General features: G+C 37.6%; 2 protein-coding genes across 2 annotated transcripts; one reads left to right on the top strand and one right to left on the bottom strand.

The window, feature by feature from the left end:
- Positions 1 to 26: 26 nt before the first annotated feature.
- On the bottom strand, positions 27 to 15,899 carry ppp4r1l (protein phosphatase 4, regulatory subunit 1-like). The gene is made up of 20 exons (XM_055050063.1): positions 15,627 to 15,899; positions 13,715 to 13,759; positions 13,283 to 13,412; positions 12,255 to 12,361; positions 12,025 to 12,167; positions 11,729 to 11,875; positions 11,469 to 11,576; positions 10,935 to 11,000; positions 10,648 to 10,806; positions 10,322 to 10,446; positions 8,076 to 8,563; positions 7,686 to 7,996; positions 7,058 to 7,141; positions 6,779 to 6,964; positions 4,485 to 4,646; positions 4,298 to 4,398; positions 4,077 to 4,197; positions 3,236 to 3,370; positions 2,818 to 2,959; positions 27 to 1,760 (listed from the first exon to the last, which is right to left on the bottom strand). The coding sequence occupies exons 1-20, from the start codon at positions 15,631 to 15,633 to the stop codon at positions 1,615 to 1,617; spliced, it is 2,913 nt and encodes a 970-aa protein (XP_054906038.1). The 5' UTR covers positions 15,634 to 15,899; the 3' UTR covers positions 27 to 1,614.
- An 83-nt stretch (positions 15,900 to 15,982) lies between these two features.
- rab22a (RAB22A, member RAS oncogene family) lies at positions 15,983 to 26,646 on the top strand. The gene is made up of 7 exons (XM_055050062.1): positions 15,983 to 16,285; positions 16,763 to 16,842; positions 19,009 to 19,090; positions 22,272 to 22,343; positions 22,604 to 22,710; positions 23,022 to 23,131; positions 24,072 to 26,646. Exons 1-7 carry the CDS (start codon positions 16,250 to 16,252, stop codon positions 24,167 to 24,169), a joined length of 585 nt encoding a protein of 194 aa, XP_054906037.1. The 5' UTR covers positions 15,983 to 16,249; the 3' UTR covers positions 24,170 to 26,646.
- The last annotated feature ends 1,200 nt before the right edge of the window (positions 26,647 to 27,846 follow it).

The following is a 27,846-nucleotide window of genomic DNA, read 5'->3' as shown; positions in this document are numbered from 1 at the left end:
AATGATTTACTTTTATTAAAGACAAACACAGTTATTTTTCATCATTTTAATTACAGAATACTAAAAATAACATTACATAAAATGTCTTTTTAAAAGAAACCATTGAATATTACAAAGGTTGTAAATCTTGTAAAGTTAGGATATAAAATCTTTGAACTGTGGTGTATAATTGAAAAAGAAAAATAATTTTCATAAAATGTATATATTAACTGTTCTACTACATAAAAAAAAAAGAGATGGGGACACAAAATGCAGACAGACGAGATGAGTGGACACCGCCATTACTGCGGTGAGCTCTCCTTTCAAAGGAAGCAAAGACCAGAGATGCACAGCACAAACCACAACCAGCTCTAGTTCTCCAATTAAGCTCTTTCAAAGAAAAAAAGGAAAGGGGAAACAATTTACAACACAACTGAGCTTGAAAGACGGCAAAAAAAGTGACTTGGTGACTGCTCCCATTATTCACACACGTCTCGACTAAACTGGCCTTGGTTCCATTAAAATACTTTTTTTTCCTCCTTTAAAGGTTCACACTGTACAGAAAAAAAACAGAACAATCATCCCAATGAAGCAAGGGAATCTGATCAGGCATCTTTCAAGCTCTTTACACAACCAACACTATTTTCTACTGTACAACCCACCAAGCAGATTCAAAAGCAATCATGACATCAACAGTAAAGGAAGTGAGAGACGCTACATGAGGGGAAACATGCATTATTCAACAGTGTGCTTTCTTTCTTGCTCTTCTATGGCGTCACGTCATTGTCAGCCCTTGTTTTATTTCAGAAAATGTAAGAAAAATGGACATTCAGAACCTGTTTCCCCCCTTTGTGTTGGAGAAAAGCTGAGGGGAGGGTTTGCTCTTCCAAAACATGTTTCAAAGTTTCAAGATATGGTTTTAAATCCTGCTTTTCCTGTGAAGCAGTTAGTGGTTTCTGTGAGAGAACGTGATATGAGAAGAAGGGAACAGATGACCAAACAATAAAAAAATAAAAAACGGACATCTGAGACACGCTTTAGGAGGAGGAGAGGCAAGTTACCAGCAGAGCTACTTGTTTTGGCTGGTCTGCTGCTCAGAGGTTCCAGCTGTAAGCTTCATAATGCTGTTCAGGTTCAGAAAAGTCCCCCTGAGTTAGTGCACAGAGTCAGGCGGCCCGAGGCCCACCAGTTTAGAAACCCACATAAAGAAGAGTTGAGAAAAAAAGGTATTTTGAATCAGACCAAGCTTAGAAATCGCTTTGGAGAAGGTAAGCCTGACTCGAGTTTGCGGTGGATGTTAGTGTGGAGAACGGTCAGGCTTAGCCACCCGAGTCCAGTTGTTTCTCCAAAAGCTCTGAGAAGTAGGCTTGTTTTTTTTTAATTTAATTTTTTTTTTTTTATAGCTGTGCGCTTCGTTTTGCCCAAACAGAAGGCGGGCTTGAGCCATCCCTTCGAGTTCTGATCCAAACATCGGTCCTGATTCAGGAAGTGGTCAGTTCTGCCCAACAGGCCAGTGGCTTGGGACCCGGTCGGGTGCTGGTGTAGTACGTTACGCCGGCTGTGCGTCGGTCGGTCGGTCAGGCAGACAGGTAAGACAGGCAGATGGGCTGCAACGTGGCGGGGAAAGGGGCGGGGTTAGATCAATGGAGCCGTGTCCATCAGGCCTTTGTTTGGGTCCAGGCTGGCAAAGAACCGGACGTCCCGGTCCTTATCGGACTGCAGAGCCATAACGGTTTCTTCCAACTTTTCCAAGTAGGGACAGCCTGGTTCCTTAAAGTAAGCTGAACACAAAAACACTCAGTTAGTAGGAAGAAAAGCTGTAAGGGTGATCTGTTACGCTTCCTTGAACAGGTTAGCATCTGTCTATGTGCGATACAAAATATTCTTAATCATGAGATTTTAGTCTGGTCACTGCTTTAGCGCCTCCTGTCACTTTAAATCCAAATAAGCTGCCGCCTGCCACAACGCAACATTTACACTTGAATGAGAAAGCAACTGCAAACAGACATGCAATTATATTAACATACATCTGTGAAAAGCATTAGTAGAGACTCCTGCACAATCAACAAGAATTCAATCAGTGGGTTGTGGATGGTTGGCCAACAACAAAATATTTTACTTTTCTAGCAGCCATTCGCTGTGTTCTTATCACCACATAATTGTGCAATTTGATATTTTGAAAATAAATGTACTTAATGGAGATACGGAAATTTAGAAAATAAAAATCTTGTTTTTTGATTAAAATAAAACAAAAAAAAAGCAGTTTTGTTGCTAGGTTGAAATGACTTAATTTTGTAGCCATATCAAAATTAAGTCATTGATCAAAAAAATTTAAAAAAATTACATGTTGTAACTGATTAAAAATTCTTTTGAATTGGCTTATTTTGCTAAATTATGTTGAAAACACTTTTCGCATCTCATGATTAACAACCGCGCCAGAAAATCACAAGAAAGAAGACAGGAAGTAGTTGGGTTATCGCGGCGTGGCATGTTTTTTAATGATGGGAACAAACTTATTCGTGTGTGATTTTAATTGTTTTTTTATTTAAGGGCAACACAGAAATTGTGGGATTTTTTTCAATCATTTGTGGAATATGAGAAAGTTTTGCTGGAGAACCATTTGGGTTGCAGAGCAGCGACTCAATAATTGGAAGGTTTTTGAAATGGCTAATTTTCCAGACGCCAAATAACAAATTAGTTGCCAAAAAATGGCAGAGTCTTTGTTTATACCTCAAATGGAGGTGTAAAATGTGCAGAAAGTGAATTTTTAAACAATAAGTTTGAAGTTACCCTTTAAACTTATTGTTTGTCGAATCATTGAGCTCATCTTCAAGTTACCTTTCTCCATGATGCTCTGCCGTAAAGCCTTGGCCACCAGAACGCGGACGTTGGCCACCGGGTCGGCAGAGAGGCTCAGTAGGCTGGGCAGGAGGTGCTGGCTGAACTGGTCCATGGGCATGCAGTCCTCCTCCACAATGGCCTTCAGCAAAAACACATAAACACTCAGACTGAGCTGCAACCAGCACGCAGGGAAAAGGTACTTATGACGCAAAGACGTGACAAAAACAGAAACTATCTGATCAGACCGGTTAGTCAACAAATGACTTTCTGCCAGAGTTTTACGGTCAAAACAATCATCAGTCTGGAGATTATATTACACTGACATCACATAAAACAACCATTCTGGTGTAAAAAAATAAACATTTTACAATAAAAAGCTATAGAAATATTAAAACAAGTGAAGAAATGTACAGACCTGGCAGATAAAAGCAAACGCCTGCCTGCCCACCCACTTGGGACAGTGGCAGAACCTGACTGAGAGTTCGTTGATGAAGGTCAGACCAAGTTCATCGGCCCCACATGCATAAAGCTTCTGCAGGATCTCCACTACCTGAGAGCACAAGCGAAAAACAGCTGTCAGTCCACGCTTACGGGGAACAAACAAGCATTTTATGGGAGAGGATTAGGAACACTGGCAGGAAAAAAATTATTCTGATGAGGAAAAAAAAAATAGCTAAAAAAGAAATTCTGAAGAATTTTGAAAAAAATAAGAATTTGAGATTCAAGATTCAAGTCACTTTGTAGGGTTAAGATGGAAAAAACACAATATTGAGGAAAACATACAGAAATCAATAGAGGAAGAAAAAAAAAACCCCAACAAAAATCAGAATTCCCAAAGGAGGAAAAGACAATATCTGTGAGAACCAAGAAATATTGGAAAATAAGAACTCTGAGGAAAAAATAGAGGAAAAATACAGAATTTTCCCAAAAGAATTCAGAATTGTTTTGTCAATTCTTTTTTTTTTCAGAAAAAGATTTAGAGAAAAATAAAATTTTAGAATTAAAATAATTCTAAATTAGAATTTGAAGAAAAAAAAGTCTGAATTTTGAGGTTCAGAGACATCATATTTTTCCCCACAGAAGCTCTAAGGCTCATCTGTAGCTTTCTACAGATAAAAGCTCGATGCAAATTGTTAGAATTTGCAACATAAAATCTGCTGCTCACATAAATATGACCAGTATATCAATAACTGAACATTTTACATCTGAAATTTATTTTCTCCTAAAATACTTTTCAAACTCTCCCGCGAACTCACCAGTTTATAGGAGATCCACCTGACCTCTGACACTTTGTCAGAGCAAAGCGTGAGTGCTATCTGTCTGAGGTAGTCGTAGACGTCGTAGTGGCTGTACAACTCTATGATTAGGATCAGCTGCCTGGAGGGAAACACAGACAAAAGGTAAATATAGTCAACTAAAAAGTAAAAGGAACAGCATATTATGACAAATAATAAAACATAAATCAAGGCAAACTTACTCTGCCAGCTCATATCTGAATCTCCAGTTGCGACTGTTGTCCGTCACCATGAACTCCTGCAACTGGTACAGATACTCCCTCCTCTTGTCTGCATGCAGCAGCTGCAGGAAGTACAAACCAGCTTCGTTAGCAAAGATTTAATGGGTTCTTTGCACCAATTTTCCATCAGTTGAACCAGAGATGTTACCTTCAGGAAGTCGTACAGGTGTTTAAGCACACCGATGCGAACCTCGTCCAGGTCTTTGAGGAAACCGTTGAAGATGGGCACCAGATCTGCTGCCGTCAGCTGATCGCCGAGAATGACTGCAAGTTCATGGATGGAGAAGGCCAGAGTACGCCGCACCTTCCACTGAGCAAGAAAAAGACAAAAAAATTTTTTATCTTTTTGTTGAAAACCTTAAGCAATGTTTAGTAAACATCTAGCATAATTCTGAGAAAAGCTGCAATTAAAAAAAAGCATCAGTTTAATGTCTTTATGTTTAAATCTGCTGCGACTGGCAGCACAATGACTCATTTTACTGAACAATAAATTGTCCCAGAACTTGTAGCAACAAGCAATAGTTTTGCAGTTTGGAGGCCATTTTCAAATAATGGTAATTGCATAATAATGCAAGAACACATTCAAACTTTAAATTCTAGCGAACATTAAAACTGGAAGAGATTTTAAATATCTAATATAAACAACAACAACAAAAACAGAAAGAACAAATGAAATGAATTAATAAGTCTCTGTAAACACAATTGTGTTTTTAATAAAGAGTTAGCTGACACCAAAGCACCAAACTGAAGACTTTTATCATACAGTTTTTGGTAAAACAATAAAAAAAATAAAATAAACAATAAATCATCCAAATGGAAATTATTACGTTTATTTCAATTCATCATGCTATTAATTGATTTATTGTGACATGCTAAACTTGTCATTTGTTTTTTTGTTGAAGTAAAAATCACCATTAAACATTTTACAAAGCAAAAACAAAAAACAATCTGGTTAAAGAACGTTTCTAAATTTCCATCCATCTGTGCAATTTTCCCCCAACTTCAGTGAAGCAGAACTAAAGTTTTGTGACTTAATAATTGAAAACAGTCTCAGACATTTTAGCCTATCCCAACTAAATGACCAGAATTTTAATTTATAAGGAACACAAAGTTCGCTTTTACTACATAAAAGCCAGTTTATGAGCAAAATGACAAGAGAAGTAGGCTGAATCTGCCTTTTACAACAATATCTATCAAAGAAAAAATATAATAGGAATACGTTTTAAAACAGAATCCCCAAGTTTCAAGCAAAAACCTTAATATTTAGACTAAAAAAACAGCTGTTAAGGGCCAACTGTGGAAAAATAAAATCCAAGTGAAGGATTCGGTGGTAAGTTTCACTCAGTGGATCTGTCAGAGAAACAACTTGGGGCATGTAAAGACAAAACCGGCATCTATTTGTCCAAACATGTCCTCCAACTATTCAACTTGAGGAAAAGCCTGTAAAGCTGCCCTGACTTTTAAAGTTGTCAGGATGGAATCAGCAGCAGTGTGAGTGAGAATCGAAATATTACATAAACAGAAGGACTGGACGACGTTAGGAGGGCGTAACAACATGACCTGTGACTGCTAAATAATTAAAATGTTATTAATTTTAATTAGTAACATTAAAGAAAACATGGACTCCAGACAACAAGTAGTCCAACTTCTGAAAAATTTATCAAAAAAACAAGATTTTATTGGAAAAGTTTCATTTTGTAGTTTAACACACATTTTCCTTTTAAAACCTTCTACACAGAATTTGACTATGTGAAGCTAAAATCATGCCACTATGTGGTTTTTTAAACTTTTAAATGCAAAATCTTTTTTTTTGTACAATTTTGGCTTAATTACTGCTCCAACTGAGTGTTGTCCTTTCTGTAAATTGCCTTTCGAGTACGTATGCTCCAGTTAACAATGAATCGATAACTGAATTAGTGAACGATTATTTAAATAATTGATTCACCACGATTAATTGTTTCAGCTCTACTTTCAAGTATCACTTTTCTGCAGAAATTGTCTTGTTAACGCCTCACAACGCCGTGCTTATGGCTCAGAAAAAGTTATGTTTAAGAAAAATAGGAATTGTAAGAATCAGGCTGACGAATAGATGAGATGATGCTATTCGAGCTAATTTCTCAAAATCTGTAGTTGCACAGTTCATAAACCGTTAAAGAATGTTTTTTTTTTTTTGGCAAAATACTTAATCCACACAATACAAATAAAAAAAATACCCCTTTATGTATAATCTAATGCACAACAATGCACACAAAGTTCTCCCTCCCAAGGAATCCCCAAAAAACTATCTTTTTTCTTTTAGACAAAAACCTTCATTATCGCATCTGTTAAAAAGTTAACATCCACCTGATTGGCTGCTCAAACGGCTGCTTAGACATAAAAACCTGAGATAAAATCTAGGTTGTAAATAATCATCTCCACCAGACTCTTGGGCCGATTTCCTACCTGAACATCACTGGCCAGCGTTTCATACGTGTCCTTGAGGCAATGCCAGTTCTGCCGGCCGAGCGTGAGCGCCACGCCGGGCAGGCTGAAGGCACAGTGTTTGGCTATCTCTGTGTCCACCGTCTGCGCCCGGGCCGGATCCGTCATGGAGAGGTACTGGTCCAACAGCTGCTGGGGGATAACGTTCTGCAAATACGACGCAGAGTGACATTTTAAAAAAATAATCATGTGAAAGAGAGAAAGTGTGGAATATTTACAAGCCGGTGTATTTAGACTGACCTGGACTTTCGGTTTGTCCTCAGACACTCGGGTTTGTATCACCTCTACCTCCTCTATCTCTATGGGTTCGTCTGATTCAGACTCCTGGGAAAAATTTAAATACTGTTATGGAACGAACCAAGCTATCGACAAGCAAAAAACACTTCAAATTAAAGGTGCAGGAAACAGTTACTTTAGTAATCTATTATATTGATTGATCGAATGATTGGATAAAAAATATTGGCACATTTAGCAAATTTTTTACTTAATTACTAAAGAAAGAAAGAAAGGAAGGAAGGGAAAAATGAATTTGGAAGGGAGAAAGGAAAGAGGGACAGAAGGAAAAATAAAAGGAACAAAATTCAGAAGGAAGGGAGGGAAGGATGTTTGGGAGGATGGAAGAAAGGAAGAAAAGTAGGAAGTAAGTAAGGACGGAAGGACAGAAAGAATGAAGGAAAGAAGGAACAAATAAAGAAAGTAAGATATGAAGGAATAAAGAAAGAAGGAAGTTCAGAAGGCAGGAAAGAGGAAAAAAGGAAGGAAAAATCTGGTATATAAAAAAATAAATAAATCAGGTTTCATTTTTGAAGTCATGTTTTGTCTTTTGTCTACATCTGACCAAATGTTAACAATCTGAAGCATGTCTTACTGGTGCTGGAGAGTCAGGAGAAGACTCCTCTTCCTCCTCCTCTTCCTCTTCCTCCGGCTCTGTCTGTGTCTGCTCATCTTCTTGCTCTTGGACCGGACTCGGCTCCGTGGTTGGAGGGGTTTCTGCCGTTTGCTCCTCATCTGTGCTGGTTTCCTCCATTTCATGCGCCTGAATCTCTGTGGATTTGTCCTCCAGCGGGCTTTCAGGGTTGGATTCTAGTAGTTCCTCTGCTTGCTGTTCAGTCGGGCTGTTTTCTGTTGGGCTGTCAAGCTGTGCAGCCTTTAGAGCCGCTGACAATACTTGAACTTGAGCTGGGAGGTAAACCACATCTGTAATTAAATCTGCATTCCTAGAAATCTCACTATCTACATGCTGGCATCAAACACTCACCTTGCACATCTGGATCATCAATGTGAGGTTGCAAACAATCCAAAACCTTCTGGATCTGATCACTGGTGGCTTTGCCATGGCTGGATTTAGACTCTGGACAGTTTTCTTCTGGTTCCTCTTCTTCTATCTTTTTCTCCGTCCCTTCCTCTGATGTCTGACAGTTTAGCTTCTCCAGATCCTCGCTGATGTCAGGTAGAGGCTCTCTCCAGTAGATGAAAGAGTTAAAGCTGTTGTCGGCCTGCTCTGTCTCTTTTGTGTTTTTAGCATTGTTTGTAACCAGGGGGCTGTCACGACTGCCTGTCACAGCCAAGCCGGGAACAGAAAAATGGCCGTCGCCGAAGTGGTGCAAGTCCTCGCAGTCTGGCGTCGCCACGTGCTCTGGCGATGGCGTGGCCCGGCCGTCCTGGTTGGGAGGCGTGTGTGTGATGGCTCTGTCTTTGTGGCAGCTGCTAATGTCGGAACAGTTCAGGGAGTTCAGGGAGCAGTTACTGCAAAGAAATACAAGTTCAGAAACGATCAGTGCTTCCTATTTTGGTAACTTCACAAAGTTGAAACTGAAGTTAACAGTCCGGTTCATTTTGGGAGGTGTGAATGTGCAGTTAAACTCAAAATAGCTCAGTCTGGTTGTAGTGAACTCTGGTGTGGTTAGAAAGCATATCTGAACACCAAACTGACTGGAAACAACTCCAAAAGCAGGAAGCAAACTATAATGCAAGATATTCTGAGTAAATACGATCAAATCTAAATAATCCAAATCTAGCACTTGTAGAAGAAATGGTGTTTTACCAATGACAAAAGAGAAATCCTACGTAAAACTGAACACCAGAAATGGTGCAACACTGAGCTCAGAGAAGCTCCATGTCTTCTTCAAAGGTTTTCAGTGATTTTTTGATGCAGCGCCACCACAGGTGAGGAAGTGAACAATTGTTGTCAAACAATCTAATTAGTTTGGATTGTTTGACAAAGCCAACCACACCGGATGATTATGTAACAAATATTGCAATTTTGGTTCCCAGTCGAACTGATTCTACTGCACTACCAGGTGTGCAACTCCCCAAAAATCTCTATAAGCAAGATTTCTGTGGTAAAAACAGAGTTTTATTTGTATAAACAATAAAATCTGTCTCTGTCTATTTTTTTGGTAATGAAATTTAATGCACAGGAAGAGAAGAACAGGCTGATCGTCATGTCTCTTTAATAACCGTGATTCATTCAACCAATGACTAAACTGCAGCTTCCTCAGCCAAGAGGACAGCCGATCTGGTCTGTCTGAACCAAAAATGTGACAAATTTGTGCATGATAAACTATTACCACACACATTACCTAAAAAAAAGAAAAGAAAGAAAAAAACTTTATAACTCATACCTGCTTTCTACTAAACAGTAAAAAGTTAATTTTACAAGTTCCCTGTTGAAACCAGCAGTTCCCTACAATTAAGGTATCTGTGAAACATAGCAGAACTATTCTCACAAATCTTTATCAGCATCTACAGGAATCTTAACTCTGATTTTTATGAATAATGATTAATAATAATTGAAGCACTTGAATCAGTACAACAACCCCTTGAACCAGTGTGAGGGTTGAATGACAGTAAATCTCTGCTGTTAAGCTTATATTTCTATTTTTTTCAATAGTTTAGCAGCAGAATGGTTAAATGAATTGAAAATGCTATTTAAATTGTCGATATATAATTTGACTGAAACTATATATGTAACTAAATGTGATTAATTGTCAACACTAGTTTTAATACATCTAAATCAATCAGTAATCTGAGGGAATGACACTCAAACCCCAGAGCTCCAAGACAGTTCATCTCTTTACTTAAGAGTGATGGTTTATTGTCACAGATTAAATAACTCACAGTAAGACTTCCTGTTGTCCTAGAGAAACATCTTTTCTACATTTAACTTGCAGCATTGTGCTGATGAGAAGGAAACTAAAGCCGCCATCCAATGTGTGGATCCTGACTAAGCAGTTAAAAAGTCAAAGCAGTGCTTCTTTTCAAACACAAACAACCCCTTTTCCTTCGACGGATGGTACAGTTGGATGGAGAACTCTTAAGCAACTTGAGGTTATGAATAAAGGAGGTTTTGAAAGAAGTTACGCGACCACTCCTTTGCAACATGTTGAAATGACCGGTTTTGCGCAAATATAGACATTTTGTAAAGCTTTTAGAACAAACATGACACAGAACACCTACATGTGATCTACAGCCATTGAACTAAAAGTTCAGTGATGGTCTTACTTGTCTGTTGTACACCTGGGGACCTCTGGAAGAGCACCATCTTCCCTGAAATGAAGGCCTGTGCTGGAGGGGTTGGCAAAGGTGGAGATGAATCTCCCCAGAGACTGAAAGGCAGCCTGTCGCACCTGGAGGTGGAAAAAGTTTGTTTTTACAAGACTTAATGAGTTAAGAAACCACAATATTAGATACAATGTAATTTGAGGATAAAGCCATTTTAAGTGGCGCCATTTCCTCTATTTTTCATTTTAACTGTCCCAATAAATGTCCCAATCATTTCAACGCAATCCTTTAAAGTGGATAAATTGTTCCCAGTTTGCGAGACTTACCCAACGTGATTGGTCACTGATGAGGTTGATGAACAACGGGGACAGTTTTGAGCGTCGCACCTCCGGAGAGGTGGAGTTGGAGACGGTCATGAAGCACTCAGCACACGCTTTCCTGATGCCCCAAAGGCTGTCGGAGCACAGGTTGAAGAACTTCGGCATCTGCGTTAAAAACATAAAACCAACCGTTATATTTTTGACTGCAGAGAGATTTGTTGATGGGGACAGAATAATAATAAAAAAAACAGTATGAAAATAAACATTGTAAAAAGTATTCTGAAGTCTCTCACCAGAAGTTTTTCTGTTGCTTCCTGACCAACAATAGAGCAAAATTCCCCAAAATTCCCTGCACACACCTGTAACAAGCATGATGGGGAGAAAACAGGGTGAAACACTTCAGACAAAATTTAACAGTTTAAGTATGTTTTGCTGAAATGTACTGTGATTATTATGAGCTGCCCTTTACTCCACTCTAAGTTTGTGCATGGGGGCATAATTAAAATAGAATTACACAGGGACCAAAAAATAAAAAAAAATACTTGGCAATGTTTAACCACATTTGCAGCCCCGACACCAACTGGCACCAGTTAGACAGAATTAGCATTCCAGAGGGGAAACAACGGCGTAGTGTCAGCAAAGCCGCAGGACGAAACAGAACTGAGGCTGATTCACATACTGATTGAATTCACACTGACAGAGCAACACAAACAGAATTAAACTTGACCTCAAATGCCTGCTGTCAGAGCCCTGCTTTAGGCTGCAACACAACAACTAACCTAAAGGTCATCTTCAGATTTCTGAATGTGAAAAAGAAAAGGTTTTACCTTGCGCACTTGGAAGAGTCTGGCGTCGCTGCAGAGGTCGCAGAAGCGTGGCAGCAGCAGATGCTCCACTGTGTCTTTGCTCAACATGGTGACAACTTTACACATGATCTGTGTGACACAGCGAAAGCAGATCAGGAACTCAAGTTAAAGGAGGTCAATAAAACTAATCTAAGTCAAACTGGGTTCATTTGTATGCATTGAAACTCTTTAATGATAACATAAGAAAGAAGAAATGGGTCAAATGAATAAATGTTTCTTACAGCAACTGCCTCAATTTTGTAGTCATCATCACTGCTTGGTTCTGTCAACTCGAGCAGAACAGGACAAACTTTGGTCTCCATGTCAGCTTTAGAGATGAGGCCCTGCTCCAACAAAACCAGCAGCGCTGCCTGACTCGTTTTCCGCACCTGCAAGCAATGAATGGGTCGATTGTTAAGTCAATATGCAAAAACACAAATGCTCCGTTTTTAAAATCCCCAAAACATACTTATTTGTACTTAAAATGCTTTGCTTATTTTTACAGTTCACCTAAAGAAGTGATTTATTTGAAACCTACCTGGTTATTCGGATCTGTAAGATACCGGACTACAATGGGGACCAAGTATCTGGAGAAGGCGGCAGGGAAATTCGGCCGACTCTCGTGCAAAAACATGGCAATATTAGGGACTTGCTCCATCAGCTCCGATCGCACAGTGGGCTCTAACCACACACATCACAGCGTCAATTTAATAAACCAAATTAAAACAAGGCAGCTGAAACAAAAAAATTAAAAGAAAATACATCTACCTCCATCCTCTGACATTCTGGCAATTGTCTCCATGACACTGATAAAGTCATTTTCATTGTCACTGAACTCTCGAAGCACATCAAGCAGGCCGCGCGCCACGATCTGCCTAGAAAGCAATAGCTCCAAGTTAGTGGTATGCCTGCCAATACCTACAAGGGTCAAGTTCGCAAAGCACAACACGCAGCTCTGAAAGCAACGCCAAGTACATTCCACACACATCTACTTCAAAATAAAAGGATGACTTAGACCCGCACAGCAGAGCTTAAAAAGCACAAAGACAACAGCTGGAATCAGTACTTGCAGCACCACATGAGACAAAAACAAAGGACTTTAGGACTGTGGGGTTATTTATGAAAGCTGCATCAGGCAAAGAACATAACTTAAGAACATAACTATCTTTCAAATTAAAAAAATCTACATATTAAGACAGAGAGGTAAGAAAACATTCAAAGAGTTTTCTGATATTCTTTTACAGAAATTCATTTCAGTAAATCTTCATAAAGTGTTCCTATCACGTAACCTAATGCAATTTATTATTTGGACCATGAACATTTTTTTTTTATTGCTGCACAATTTCCTAGTAATGATTGACTCCGGTTAATATCCTTTCCATGTAAATTCTGATTCATTTGCTGACGTCTCCTTTTTGCAAAGATGCCAAAATTGTGCTGCAGATAGAGAGATTTTAAAAGAGATTAATGCATTAGTTATATGCATAACTGTTGCATATTTTTGCTATTCAAATTTTTTAGAGAACACAAGTGAAAATCATTTGATGAAAAGAGAAATACTGCTTGACATTTGTTACTTTTGATAAATAAAAAGCGAAGATGATTTTCTCTTTTTAAGAGGGAGAATTGTCTGAGAATTTGTTTGATTTTCAGACAAATATTAGATTGTTTCCTCTCTAAAACTATATCAGCAGCAAACAGGTGAAGCACAGGTTGCAAAAGAGGTGGTGATCTTAGTGTTAACCTGTTTTTAGAAGCCAGGAAAATTAGCTGCCTGAATACAAAACTGAACTTACCTGTTGAAGGTATTTTCGCTGAAGGCGTACTTCTCTAACCTTCCCAGAGGAGTAAGGTTGTCTTGTCCAGCATCAAGGAATGCTGTGATACGGATGCCATCGCAATCTGCAGCGTAATCATCAAATCCAACTGTGGGTAGAAAACATTTTTTTGTTGTAAGCTAGATCAAAATCAAGAAAAATGTATATAACAGCAGTCTCATGTGGCATTATAAAAAGTTATGTCAGAAATAAAGTGCAGGATTTTCTTGAGCATGAATATTCTGCAATTTAATAAGATTTACTTGATTTATTTGGCTAATTTAGGCTGCAATGACAGCTTACTATCAATTCTAAAAAGTTGTCCAAAAAGAAAATAACTTCTAGGCAGAATAAAATTCATTGTGTTTTAAGTGTTTATATTTTGTCATACAAATTTATTGATATACTTACAGTCGTCCATATCATCATGTCCATCTTCAAAGTATAAAGATAGACCTGCAACAATAAAACAGTAGAAGGGGAGCTGGATTTATACCACTGGGTTCACAAACTAAATATAACATTTGGTGAACAACAGCGTTGTATCAGGTTATACTGGGATGACTGACTGCATTTCATCTTTTTTTGTGCCTAAATATCTAAATTGTCTTTTTTAGCCACATCATAACACTTTTGCTATCCTAATTCATATTTTGTTTGATATATTTTAGTATACTTTGATATTACATTTTATATCAAAACTTTTTTATGAAACAGAACTTAGAATAAAATCAGGGGTTTTCAGGCCAAAGTTGTTTGGAAGATGTGCAGTTCAAAGGATAATTCAATCATGTGACTAAATGATCATGGGATTCAGTATAATATTTAGTAGCATTATAGCTATTGAAAAATCCTCACATCTAGTTCATCTCTCTAGTAATAAGAAGTTCAGTCTGTTTATTTATTTTTTAAATCGAATAAAGCAATTACACGGAGAAGATATATGACCCATAAAATTTTTTGGCTTAATAGTCATGCTTAAAAATGATCAAATAGCCAAAGCCAAACAATATAATGAATCTTAATTGTTTTATCATATATGTTGCAGTACCACAGTAATAAAACAACAATAATTTTGGATGTAGCATGTTATCAGAAGACCAAGTATTCATACTGAAAATTGATAATAGTTGGATGGACCAACTGCCCTTAATACCCAGAAGTAATGTGTTTAGAGCAGCTGAAATTTTAATGTTTTCCTACAAATAACATTACAGAGTGACAAGAAGAGAACCCATTGTCCACCTTAAAATGTATTACTTATATCTACCAATTGCTCTAATTATTTTTAAAAAAAAACCTGATATCAATTGTTAAACTCTGAAATCTCTCTCAAAAACAAAAAAATCTGTAGCCAACATAAAACACTGATAAAGAAATATTATATGCATGAGTATTGATACAATTGACTGTGATGTTTATACACTTTATACCAATTTACGGTTCCAAATTACAATGCTTATCCTTTCTTTCACACATTTACATGTATATTGTTATGTAGTAGCCTATTTTACTAATAAATAACTACTGCTGATGGGATATGTCCTGCATTGACCAACACACTCTAAATCTACTGGACTTTATTAGTGAACAAATAAAAAAATACTACTTTTTTTATACCACTCAGTAATCGATAAATCATGCCACCAGTAAAGATAAGTTAAAAGAGGAGCCCAGAAAAGGATCCAGGAGGCGAAGCCTGTGTTTACAGCTGTTGAGGCTAAGGAATGTGCTCCAGATTTAAAAACACCCTAAAACTTGGAACGATGTTATGGACCTGGTGTTTTACAACTTAAATAGAAAACGTTGCGATAGATTTTAAGGCACCAACAATATACCCAACGACCAAAACCAAACAATACACTTTGTTGTGATATATGGCAGGATTTGTCAGCTTACGGCTGACACTGGCTGTGGCTACCCGGCTAACGTTAGCTAAGTTAACTCGATAGCATTTGCTATTACAACAGGTCGAAAATAATCCAAACAAAAGAGATAATCTGTATTTAAATAACACTAACTCGGTGATTTTATAATACGACATTCTCAATTTGAAAATAATTTATAAAAGCACGCTTTTGAAATGACCCATTTCAACACTCCTGATTAGCTTTCGCTAGCAAGTAGGCTAAGTCTGCTAGCACGGGTTGTCCAAGCCCTGCGTTAGAGTCGGCTTTCCTAATCTACCATTACGCCAAACAAGTGGTGAAATAGTTACTGCAGTTCAAGTATCACAACTCTGAACAATAAAATGGCACTTTATCTCGAACAAAAAAAACAACAAAAGTTTGTAAGAAAATAAGGTTTAAAAAAGTGTTATTACCTGCCATCTTGAGTATCGGCTCGGCTCTGCGGGCTGCCTATCTGCCTTCTAATGCGCTTCCGACGACAGGGGTGCTTTTCATGGCAGGGGTGCCTTTTTCGATACAACACCGTCCGCCGTCCCGTTATGGGCTGTCACTCAAACACGGCAACAAACTACTTCCTGAAAGTACTTCCCAGCGCTGCCATTTGCCTACCAATTATGTTTTAAAAAACTACTGTTACTGTTGTTTTGCAGCTTTGGTACAAACTCGACATAACTGAGCAAAAACTGAGCTTTTCTTTGTGCGCCTTCAAACAACAAAAAAAAAAAGAGAGGCTATACAGTCACGTGACTCTGTGCGGTAGTTCAAGATGGAGCCTGCGCGATTCAGCGGCTTCGCAGTTAGCGAGCTAGCTAGGTTCACTAATGACAATATTTAATGAAATATGAAGGCCTTCGAGACGTTTTGATGCGTACAGTGGGATTTTTTTTGCCTAAATCGGGATGTCCATTTACAGCTTTTGGTTACTATGAAGCTATAGTGTTTGCAAACAGAGGCCACCTGAAGAATATTCAGATAAGAGAGAAGAGGAGAAAATAGTACATCATCTCAATCTAATCTCGCTTTAAGATACAACGACATGGCACTGAGAGAGCTGAAAGTTTGTCTCCTTGGGGTAAGTCACGGTGTCGATTTGTTTATTGATGAGATATATGCATTTGTGATGTTGCAGATCTGTACGTACGTTTGTAATAAAAACCACAGTCCATATGATCTGATGTCAAGGTTTTGCAGGTACACGTTAAACATAATTTTAGGTAATTAATCGTCTTGTATACGATTCAATTTGTCATAAGTACTGTTCTTATATGCACCTTGAACCATCAACCAGCCTGTCTACCTAATTAATAGGTCAATGAGATATAATGAGAATATCAGAAAAAAGAACCAGGACAGTCAACCAGCTAAAAGTATCTTATCAGTAAAGACGGAAATAATTTGTTAGTAGCTTAAAAGCAACTGACTGCCTAAGGAAATAATGTGAACTCACGGTTCCTGTTTAATTCTGTGTGATGTTGTAGTCAAGAAGAAAATGCAACAAAATAGCTTTTGTTCCTGCTTAATACAAACTCTCTTTGTTTTGTTTCTTCAGGATACTGGAGTTGGAAAATCAAGTATTGTTTGTAGATTTGTGGAGGACAGTTTTGACCCAAATATCAACCCAACTATTGGGTAAGTTTTCCCTGTGGCTCTCATATACTGTCACATTTTTGGTGGCTTTGGGAGAATGCTTTCTTAAATGGTTGGTATTGATTTCAGTAAAGCTGAAAAGAAGCATTTTGTTGACAAGAAATTGGGCTCTCTTACTGCCAAACATCTTTACGGCAATATTCAAGTTTTGTTTCTTATTAAAGGCAAACTAGGTATACTGGGTTTTTTTTTAAAATAGAATGTTGACATGTAATTACGAAAATAACTTAATAAGAATATGAATAAAAAATACCCCAAAAGTATTATCCATCCATCTACTGTGTTTATAGTTACAACAACTTTTGATTTTCATTCGGCATCAATAGAGTATTTTTTAATTTATTTCAGATCAGGACATAAAACTCATAGCCTGAAAGGAGAATCCAGATGTTCCTCTTCCCAGCGTCACTTTTCATGTCATTTTGTAGGATTTCAAGGTGTTCCTGGGTCAGAAAGAAATTATAGTTCCTCTAGTGTTTTCGTGTGTCCACCCAGTTGAATGGGCTTGGAAAACCTCAAAAAGGCGTCCTGGCGGGATGCCTGAAACACTTGAGCTCACTCGTTTTGATGCAGACGACCAGCATCATCCCACTTGGATGGGATGACACATCTCTGACCCACCCTCGAGTCTGAGCCTGACTTCTCTCCAGACACAGCTGATTTCAGCCATTTGAGTGCCACGTCTTGCTCTGTCATTCATGAATCACATGTCATACCGTAAGTTAGGGCTGGAATGTAGATAGACCAGAATATTGAGACATTTGGTTTTCGACTCTGCTCGTTCTTTATCACAACAGACCGAAGCAATGTCCTCGCTAAGGGCAGCTATCCAACGTCATTATTCATAAAACAAAAGGAGCATTCCATCTTTCCTTTGGTTAAAAAAAAATAATGGCCTCCAACTTAGAGCTGGCTTTAATTCCAGCTACTTAGCAGTCAACTTCCTGTTGAAGATCATGGCTTGAAAATGCAAACACACATGCCAACCAAATAATTGGTGAAGAACAGCCTCCTCTTTACTTCTACACAGTGAGACTATAAACGGAATCTGGAATCTCCAATCCACACTGCGAACAAGATTGAATTTGTGCCAAGAATCCCAAGGTTTTTTTGTTGTGCATACCCTACTCTTTGTGAAATTTTAAGCAGGATCGGGGGTGATCGGCGATAAATAATGACAAGACTCTGTTCTGCTAGAATAAATGTGTCCTTTTATTCCGCCACAGATTACAGCAAGTTTATTCACACAACAAACAATACGCAAAGCTTAGATTCTTTCAATCCGCTCTTACCGTGACACAGTGAACCGGAGAGTCGACAGTTCAGGGAAGAGTTGCAGCAACACGTAATTGGGCGTCCGTACGAAACCCACAGCAGAGACTCTACTCTTGACTCTACTGAACAATGGGACTTTTCTGCTTTTTATACTCATTACCAAAACAACCTCGAATGAAAGAAGGGAATGGCCATTTCCCCTCTCCCAGACGGGTTAGCCAATCAGAATGCTACTTCTCTGCCCACGACTTGACCATGAGCAATTGATCATGATCAATTAGCACACAATACTCAATCTCCTGTTGTCTGTGACCAATTAGCACACAATACTCAGTCTTCTGTTGTCCATGGGCTCCAGAGGTGACGACCATGAGCTCATTCCATGATTCAATCAACATACAGCACTCAAAAATGTATAAAATGAGCATAAAACATACAATTTATCAAAGAACATAGAAAATTCTTATATCACCTATAAAGTCCAACTCTATAATATTCTCCATCTACTAATTATAATTATAGAGTTATAATAATTAAGAGATCAATTCTTCTTATGTTTCTAAACATTTTCTGAAAATAACAGCACTACTAATACATTTGAAAAGTCCCTAAAAGTTTTAAATGCAGGTAAAATAAATGTAATATGATCAACCTAGAAAATAAAAAAGTAATAAGAAATTAAAGTGCGATGTTAAAATATAATTTTATGACTTGCATATTGATCAGAAATTAAGTAAAAATATTTTAAGTGGGTATAATTAAAAAGTAATTAACAGTTATCAAACATTTACTGACTTTATTTTCTGGAGCCTCAAAAATAAAACCATCAAACATTTTCAAATTTAATAATCATCTGCTCACTGTTTCCAACAGCGCATCATTCATGACCAAGACAGTGCAATACCAAAACGAGATGCATAAATTCCTAATCTGGGACACGGCAGGACAGGAGCGGGTAAGTATTTCTTAATTTAGTTACTCTGAAATTGAAGTATAACAACATTTCCATATTTTTCTAAAGCAAGTGAAATAATTATGTGGCTCTAATTCTGTGCGTGAGCCCCTGCAGTTTGCTAATTCTTCTGAAAGGGGGCAACATTTTCCTTCCTGCAGAAGAAGGTCTGGAATATATTTTCTGTGGTATGTTTTTTTTAAATCGGAGAGGGATATTTGTTTTGTTTGAAAGCCAAATACAAATCTACGATATTTTGTATTTTGATGCTTCTGATACGTGTTTGTCTCAAAATGATGTCACCCTTGACGCAAACTTGACTTTTGTTCGTATATAAATGCATTTCTTTTCTTAAAATATCTTCTCGGAGTTGATAGAAGACATCCATATAGAACAAAAGCGAATCCACCAGCCCGGTGACAGTTTTTCTGAAAGGAGCAGCTTTCTCCTTTGACTCACTGTCTAACTCCTGTCTCTATGTGCCTCAGATATCCAACATCACTTCCCTTTTTTCCTCTGAACTTCCCTGTCTCAAGCTCAACCTTCTGCTATTGTAATGTTTTGTCCCCTGCGTCAGCGCTCTCCACAGAGCTGAGATAAGATACAGCTTGTCTTTTATCCTCCTTTCCTCTGGAGGATTCCTTTTCCTTTTGCTCTTCAGGGGACATTCGTGCAGACCTATTTAAGATAAGACAGGAGAATGAACTCAGCGTCTCAGCCCTGTGGCGTGTGCTGCTGTTTCTGGTCTATCTTATCTGACGCTTTCTGCCACTCTACATCAGACTGTTTTTCCCTTTTTTCCTTTTTAATTAGGGCTGCAAATAACAATTTTTTGAGTAAGTGAATATTCTATTGCTAATTCTGATGATTAATTGAATAACTAGATAAAAAAATTGCTGCATTCTGCAGATTTTTACACAATAGTAAAAATACATAAGCAAGTAAATCAATCATTTTTTGAATAAGAAAATAAAGATTTTCTTGCATAGCATCCCTCTAGTGCATATACAGTTTGTATAGCAAAGGATGTTTCTGCCCCATTTCTTATGCACCATTATTTCAACCTCTTGATCCCTTAATAAGACTGTATCTATAAATGTAAAAGAGTAAAATGCACCATGTGTTCCTCTGTTTCTACAAAGCGGCTGTGGTATCTAAAGGTCTTGTTTAATGATCTCTTTGAAGCTTTGGCCTGTCAAAATCTGGCAAATTGCAAGAAAGGAATACAAAACCAGCTGAAACATAAGTACAGGAAGGGAACTCTCTGAGATTCCCTAAGTTCAGCATTCGTATCTTAAAATCAGATCAGGCATCAAGCGACAACTGATCCCAACTGTAACCCACCAAGCTTCCCCCTCTGACTGCCCTGTTGCTCAGAAATCAAACGAAGTGAAGCCTCACATCCACTTGGAAAAAGAAAGTCCCTTTCGTACACCCAGCTTGTGGTTTCAGCTATTAATCAGCTCTGCCAGGGTATCACTGTAGTTGTTTTTTTTGCTTCTGTGTGGCCAGACGTCTGGCCTCGGTGTGATTGCTCTTTGGGTTCAGGCGGCGATCGACCACACAGGTCTTGCTATGGCGAAGCCCCAACACTCGCCAGTGAATCAGACAGAGCTCTCCTCAGTGCCTCTGCCAAAAAATCCCAAGCTGGATTCCTGCTGCTAGACTTTAGGCCAGTAACAACTGTAATTATGGGGAATGTGTGCTTTTCTGAGGTAACATTGTCACTCCAAGACGAATGGTTTGTTTTGTTCTATTGTGAAGGAAAACCGAATTGCCGTACTTGCTGGGTCACCCAGGATTTTGAGTTTCTGGGTCATTGCTTTCCAAATAAATATCATTTGGTGATGTGTGTCACTTGAATTTATCAGCTGTAGAGTTGAAACCAGAAGTTTACATACACAGGATAAAAAGATATGAGTTTTTTTTAAATATCTGAAGGAAAATAAGACCAAACTTCACTTGTTTTAGGTCAGTTAGAATTGCTAAATGTCAGAATAATGAGAAAATATGTTAGAGATTCATTTATTAATGTCATCATACATATGTTTAAGTACTTGATTGCATTGCGTTTTAGCTGTTTAACTTGGATCATGCTGTTAGGGTCTCCTTTCCCACGTCTCTCACAATAGTTTGAAGAAGTTCTGGTCTGCTTCTCCTGACAGAACTGGTGGAAATGAGTCAGGTTTGTAGTTTAGTTATTGATGCCAATATGCTGAAAATGAACAAATTCACAAGATCAGAAAAAAAAGTCATTGTTTTGCTGGATGCTTCAACAGCAAAAAAGACACTTGAAAGAACTCATCTTACTGTACTAAAAGTTTTCTTTCAAGTAACAGTAGTTTAATGCTGAAAGTAGATGATATCGACCAACAATATGTGAGAAACTATAAACAAATCAGTGTTTTATTTCAGTAGCCTAATCTCACACATGCAACAGAAAAATAGGAATTTCCTTCAAGGAAATCTAAACACTACTGCACGGGCTTATTAATGAGGTCAGAGCTGACCTGGGGAGAGTTTTATCTTTAAACACCAGAACCCAGTAAATCAGTGTTTACAGATTCTGCACAGGCCGTTCTGAACAAGGAGTTTCCCATGATGCTTTTGGTTTAGATCAAATGTGTGATCATTCATAAATGTCTACTTGTTAGCATCTTTTGACACTTTCTGTTCCTTTTCCCCTTAATAACATCTGACTGTGTAAGGAGAAAGGACTTGCACTGCTTGATTTTTAAAAACGCACCTTTTTTGTGTCGATCAGTTTTATTTCTCTTGCTTCAGTCCAGCTTAGTGATGTCATTTCTGCGTCAAAGTCTATGAAAAACCACAATCTGTAGGAGGTAATCGTGTAAAACTGTGCAGTTATACTGAGCTGATATATTTAGCATTCATATATCGCAAAGCGAATGACTGAAAGGAAATGAAGGTCTTCATTGATGTGTCAGCGTCGATTGTTTGTAATAGGATTATTTACAGTCGCATTCTTCATTCTAAATCCTTCTCTCATTTCATTCGATTTGAAGCTATTTTGAGGATTGATGATGTCTGAATATAAAAATGGTTTAAGCAGAGATTATAGTCACTGTACAGTTTAGACTCATCATTTATCTTGCTTCCTTTTCAAAGGTCCACACACTATTGTTTATTTAATTTTTTTAAACGTTTCTCAATCTTCCCATAGTTTCGTGCTCTGGCGCCAATGTACTACAGAGGTTCAGCGGCGGCCATCATTGTCTATGACATCACAAAAGAGGTGATTTTAACTTTTCTTTTTTCAACTGAGTAGCTTTTTACATTCATTGCATTTGTGCAAAAAGAAATAAAAGTTCTTTAACAGAACAAAATCTTGCAAACGATAACATTTTAACTTATGCATTTTGTCATGAGAGTGGCACCAATCTGGTTCTTGTTCATAGAAGATAGTCCTTCAGTTTTGCTGTTGTCAGTGGAGATTGAACTTTCTGCGCCTCCCCATGGATTCTTTCATTTATAATATATTTTTGTTCTCATCAGGATTCCTTCCAAACTCTGAAGAACTGGGTGAAAGAGCTTCGCCAGCATGGACCTCCTAATATAGTGGTCGCCATTGCTGGCAACAAATGTGACCTGTTAGACTCCAGGTGAACTTTTGCTTGATCTTGTAGATATTTTGAAGTTATCTGGTGGTTATTACTCCCAATTCACAGCAATAAAAACAGGGAGGCAATCAAATTTCAGAAAACACTTGATTTTTCCTTCTAAATGATGCAAAAGGATTTTGTTAATTTATTTCACTGTTATCTTCTGAACATTGATAAACACTCTCCCTTCTCCATTTGTTAAATTGTGAAATCATCTGTGTGTTATCAGAAAAAAAAGAAGTGATGGTTAGTGAGAGAATTGGTTTACAGGTTGCTAAACATTGTTTGTAATATATCTCGTATGTTTACAGAGAAGTGCCAGAAAAAGATGCCAAGGACTATGCTGATTCCATCCATGCAATCTTTGTGGAAACCAGCGCCAAGAATGCCATAAACATCAACGAGGTGTTTGTAGAGATAAGTGAGTTTCTGCTCTTCACCTCAGCATAACTCTTCATATAATTATTATTTTCTGTATCTAAAAGCAGATACCTTTTTGAATAATTTAAGATTTTTTATCACGAAATGTTTCAAGAGTTTTAAGTCGGTGTAAATAAGTCAACAAGTAAAACAAAAGTGAAATATTTTCTTTTTGGTCCGTTAAAAAAATATTCCCATTTAAATTATATTTAAATTTTATCCATTTCATTTGGATTTTACATGATAGACAAACACAATGTATCACATAATTGCAAAGTGGAAGGAAAGCAATTTATGGTTTAAATTTTTTCTTCAAATAAATCTAATAAGTGTGGTGTGTATTTGTATTTAGGTTTTCTTAGTTCTTCTTAACTTAATTAGTTAGTACTCAGATGAATGCATGGATAATCTTTTTCTTTGCTGTGTGTGTTATCAGAGCAGCATCTGATGATAAACATCCTCATGGCATGATGCTGTCACCATCTTGTTTCGCAGTTCGGTTGTGTATTCAGGATGGTTTGCAGTGGTGGTTTTACTCCAGACATAGTATTTTACATGCAAGCTAAAAATTTACATTTCAGTCTCATTTTACTAGAGCACCATTTGCCTGCACGTTAAGGTGCACAGTCATATTTGTTTGAAGAGTGCTCTCTCTTCGAAGCCATCTGGGATACTTTTGGGAAACCTATTCTGTCTGCTGTGTTGGTGCCTTCACAGAACAGTTGGATTTATACTGAGATTAAACTAAACACTGTTTAAATAACTCAACTAAGTGAAGGGATTTTGATGTCAGATTTTTGCACAGCAAAAGTAGCTAAATATAAAATTCACAAAAATGTACTTTCTTCCACTTTGTAATTCTGTGCTCTGATTGCTTATGACATAAAATCTCTCAGAAAATGTGAAAGCTCATATCAACGTGCCTGTGTGTTTCCTTGCAGGTAAGAGGATCCCTGTTGCTGACAGTGCAGCAGCAACATCAGGCAAAAGTTTCAAATTGGGACGGCAGGTCTCAGAGTCTCGAAGGACATGCTGCTGATAATTTTGGTGGCTGAACTCAACGTGACCTAAGAACTAAGCGTTACCTGCCCCACTATTCTCCTGGTTTGCTTCAACTTAAAGACACAACACAATGTAAAATGTTTTTTTAAAAACCCCAACAAACACTCATATCTGGTCACTGCAGCATGACTCGGACAACAGCAGCCAAGACCTTTTTTTTCTAAACATCATGATTCATATTAAAAATGATTGAGGAAGAACTTTTCAGGTTTTTAACCAAACATTCATACCTTAATGGTGATATGTGAAACTTTTCAGTGTTCTCCATGGGAGTCATTTATACTTGTACACTTGTACATTTGTAAAAAACAAACAAAAAAACAACAATATTTTCTGTCAGCAAAAACTAATAATGATGCATTGAAGTAATTTTCAGTTATTTTTAAAAGTTCTAAGTTATTTTTTTTAGATAAAAAGATTATCTTAGCTTCATGAAGGATCTCCTCTTTGAAGTTTATATGTAATTTATTTATATGCTCCTTTTATTGCCTGTTTTTTTATTTGTTCCAGACAAAGCAACCCTGCTCCCCAAACCCACCACACGTGCTCTAGATGCAAACAATAATGCAGAAATGAAAGATGTGTGGGAGCCTACTTCCTTTACACCGAGGGAATACTTCAACATTTTCGTTGAAATGTGATGGGACACTTTGGTAAATGTCCCATCACTTGATTAAGTTTAATAAGTCTCAGTTATTTTATGTACCTTGTCCAGAATGTGGACTAAAATTAGAGTTAGTTATTGGGACAGAAACAGGCTAACCTGCGTTAAAAATGTCTAAAGTCTGTGAGCATGCCTGTTAGAAGTCCTTATTTAAAATTGCTGTTATTCTTCTCTGTTTGGCTTTGAAGGAATAGTCTCTTTGGCACTTGTAAGGTTCCTGGGAATAATACGTTATTACTGTAATTTAACCTCTTTGATCAGAAGAACCTCACAAGCAGCAGCTCTGTGTTTAATCAGAGCTTTAAACAGTGGCTAATTATTCTGTGTTAACGCCGCCATCTCCTGCCATCTGTTCTGCATTTCCTCATTATAGTCACAGAAGACGCCCTCCGCTTCACATGTCCTTCACATGTTCATCCTTCTTTTACTCTCCAAACTGTTTAATGGGGAAAGCAGTTTTTTTCACTGATTCTTTAATTGTCCAATAAAGATGTTTTCATCCTTCCTTTTTTTCCCTAATCAGCACTGCCTTGCATGTCCAAGTGCTGTTTTACTACTTGGCTTATGATGAAAATACTGAGATCTGGAAATGAGGCCTCGTTTAAAGTAAACTTATTTTAGAGCTCTGAGAAAGCTTCATCAGATGTAGTTTTGTGTTAACAATATTGACCCCTCACTGAACTTTGAACTGTATTTCACTCTAAATGACTGTGAGCTTGGATTGTCTTTTTTTGTTTTGTTTATTGTGCCTCGTTCTTCACCAGGGCCTTAATTCTTGCTTTAATTGTTGTACACAATCTGAGTTTTGGAGCCGTTTCTTGTCCTTTCCATGAATTTAATTCTGCATTGCGTTGCAGTGGAAGAGTAATTTACCCTTTCTTCTAACATGAACTGGACTTTTTGTCTTTGTATGTCCACAATTAGCTTTTTAGATCCAGTTGAAAATGCAACTGAAAGAGAACAAATGTTGGAATATTGAGACAGAAGCTCAAACTGCGTTTTTTCCTTTACAATCAGTGTAAACCCCTCTTTCCCTTTCTCTACGAGTTTAGGTAGATGTTGTATTATGGTGTTTGGTCAATGTTTTGCTCAGACATACAACAGCCTTTGCTCTTTATGACACTCCTGCTGAAGAAGGAATAATGCTAATTTTTGTTGCCTTTTGTTTTAAACTCTGACTCATACTTAATTGGCAGGTTTAAATCAGAAATCATTTTTGTTCTAGCTATTTTCTAACTTGTGAAGACCTGAGAACCTGAAAAAGCATTTCAGGTTGTTTTGATTGTCCAAATCACAACTTTGGCAAATGTAGAGAAGAGGGACAGCACTTTAGTAGTATAAACGCTGCACTTTGGTAAATGTCCCATCACTTGATGAAGTTTGATAAGTCCCAACTATTATATGTACCTTGATTTTTATTTCTTACTTTTAAGATTTTGGTGCCAAAGCCATCTTAGCACATTTACCCATCTTGACTGTTGATGTGATATGATATACAGTTTCCTTATAACCCATATCGTTTTTCTGATTATTTCAACGGCGCAACATTAATAATGCACCATTTTAGATTTTGTGGTTAAAATTAACAAAAAGTCTTGGGCTGGCCCTAGGAATCAGATCAGTCTCTAACATGTTCATTTTACAGTGTAGATATCTGCCATCAGATTGCACACAATCCTTACTCTTTATTTCCCGTTGTTTGTGCAAACACAATATCTCTGTACACCACATTGAGTACATATATCAGCAGTGTAGCTACTATATTTAGCTTTTTATTTTTTCATATTGATTGTCGCAAAATGCCTAAGAAGACTTGTTTGCAGTGTAAGGCCAAATATGTGAAAAGGGATTTTTTTTTTTTACTAATAAAACTGATTAAAAAAGAGAGAATGAGTATGTTCTTTTTTAAGTGTAGTTGTTCAAAGTCAACAGAAATGTCTTATTAGCCTTTGGAATACAGTAAGAATGTTATCAGCGGTTTATTGTGTTGAGTTTTCTGCCAGCTGCCTGGCTATATATATAGTGTATAATGTTACACTTGAGATGCGTGTTAAAGTAGCAGAAGGCTTTCAACACACTTTAAGTCATGGGGAAAAGTCAAAGCAATTACAGTGCTCTCCCCTTATTAACACACATAATAAAAATGTCAATAAACCTTTTAAATAAATTATTTACAGCAATAGCACAACTTCACACCAACAGATGCATATTCTGCTGTCTTTCACCACTAAGCTCAATCACTATCCTCCTTCCTGTGCTACAGGTGGGAAAATAAACTTGGATCTGGCTCTAGACAATTGCAGACAATTTTTTAGTCATTATGATGTTGAACCATTGCAACAAGCAACAAGGTATTGCTTCTTTTTTTTTCCCACAATTGGAACTGATTAATATTACAACAGCTCAAATAATACCTGAACTTTGACCCCAAATCCCAGAAGAACTGAAAAGGCGTCTCCAGGGTATGAGAGAGAAGAAGGAAGTTCAAACCATCTCTTTAACGGATCATATTCCTGATTTTTTCGTCTCTCTCCCTGACTTTCAGACAAATGAGCTGCAAAAGCAAGTGAGGTGGATTAGATTTTGAATTGCGTGCAATCAAAATGCCACATTGTCTTGTCTTTCCCTTTTTGAAGAGTGGCTGGGAGATATAGACTCTTGTAACTTGTCATATTTTTTTGCCCCAGTGAAATAGAAAGTAACGTTCTTTATATGTTCTCTTTCACTGCAGTGGCGGAGCCAGAGGGGTGGCCGGGGTGGCACTTGCCACCCCCAACAGAGCCCTTGCCACCCCTACTGCCACCCCACTGGAAATGGTAATTTTAAAATATAATACTTATGAGATCGGCAAAGATTTGCCAGGACAAATGTAATTTCCGACTGTCCCTAAAGGCAGCCCGATGCCCGACGCTGTTGATTGGTTAAACTGACATGTGGGTCCTGCTTGATCCAAAACACATCCGCGGCTTTAGAGTTACACTGTCAAGGAG

This window comes from Poeciliopsis prolifica, unplaced genomic scaffold (assembly GCF_027474105.1).
Source record: "Poeciliopsis prolifica strain line A6 unplaced genomic scaffold, Auburn_PproV2 SCAFFOLD030, whole genome shotgun sequence".
NCBI classification, from domain to species: Eukaryota; Metazoa; Chordata; class Actinopteri; order Cyprinodontiformes; family Poeciliidae; genus Poeciliopsis; species Poeciliopsis prolifica.
Note: the sequence above shows the minus strand (reverse complement) of the source record. Positions and strands in the feature narration are given on the sequence as shown.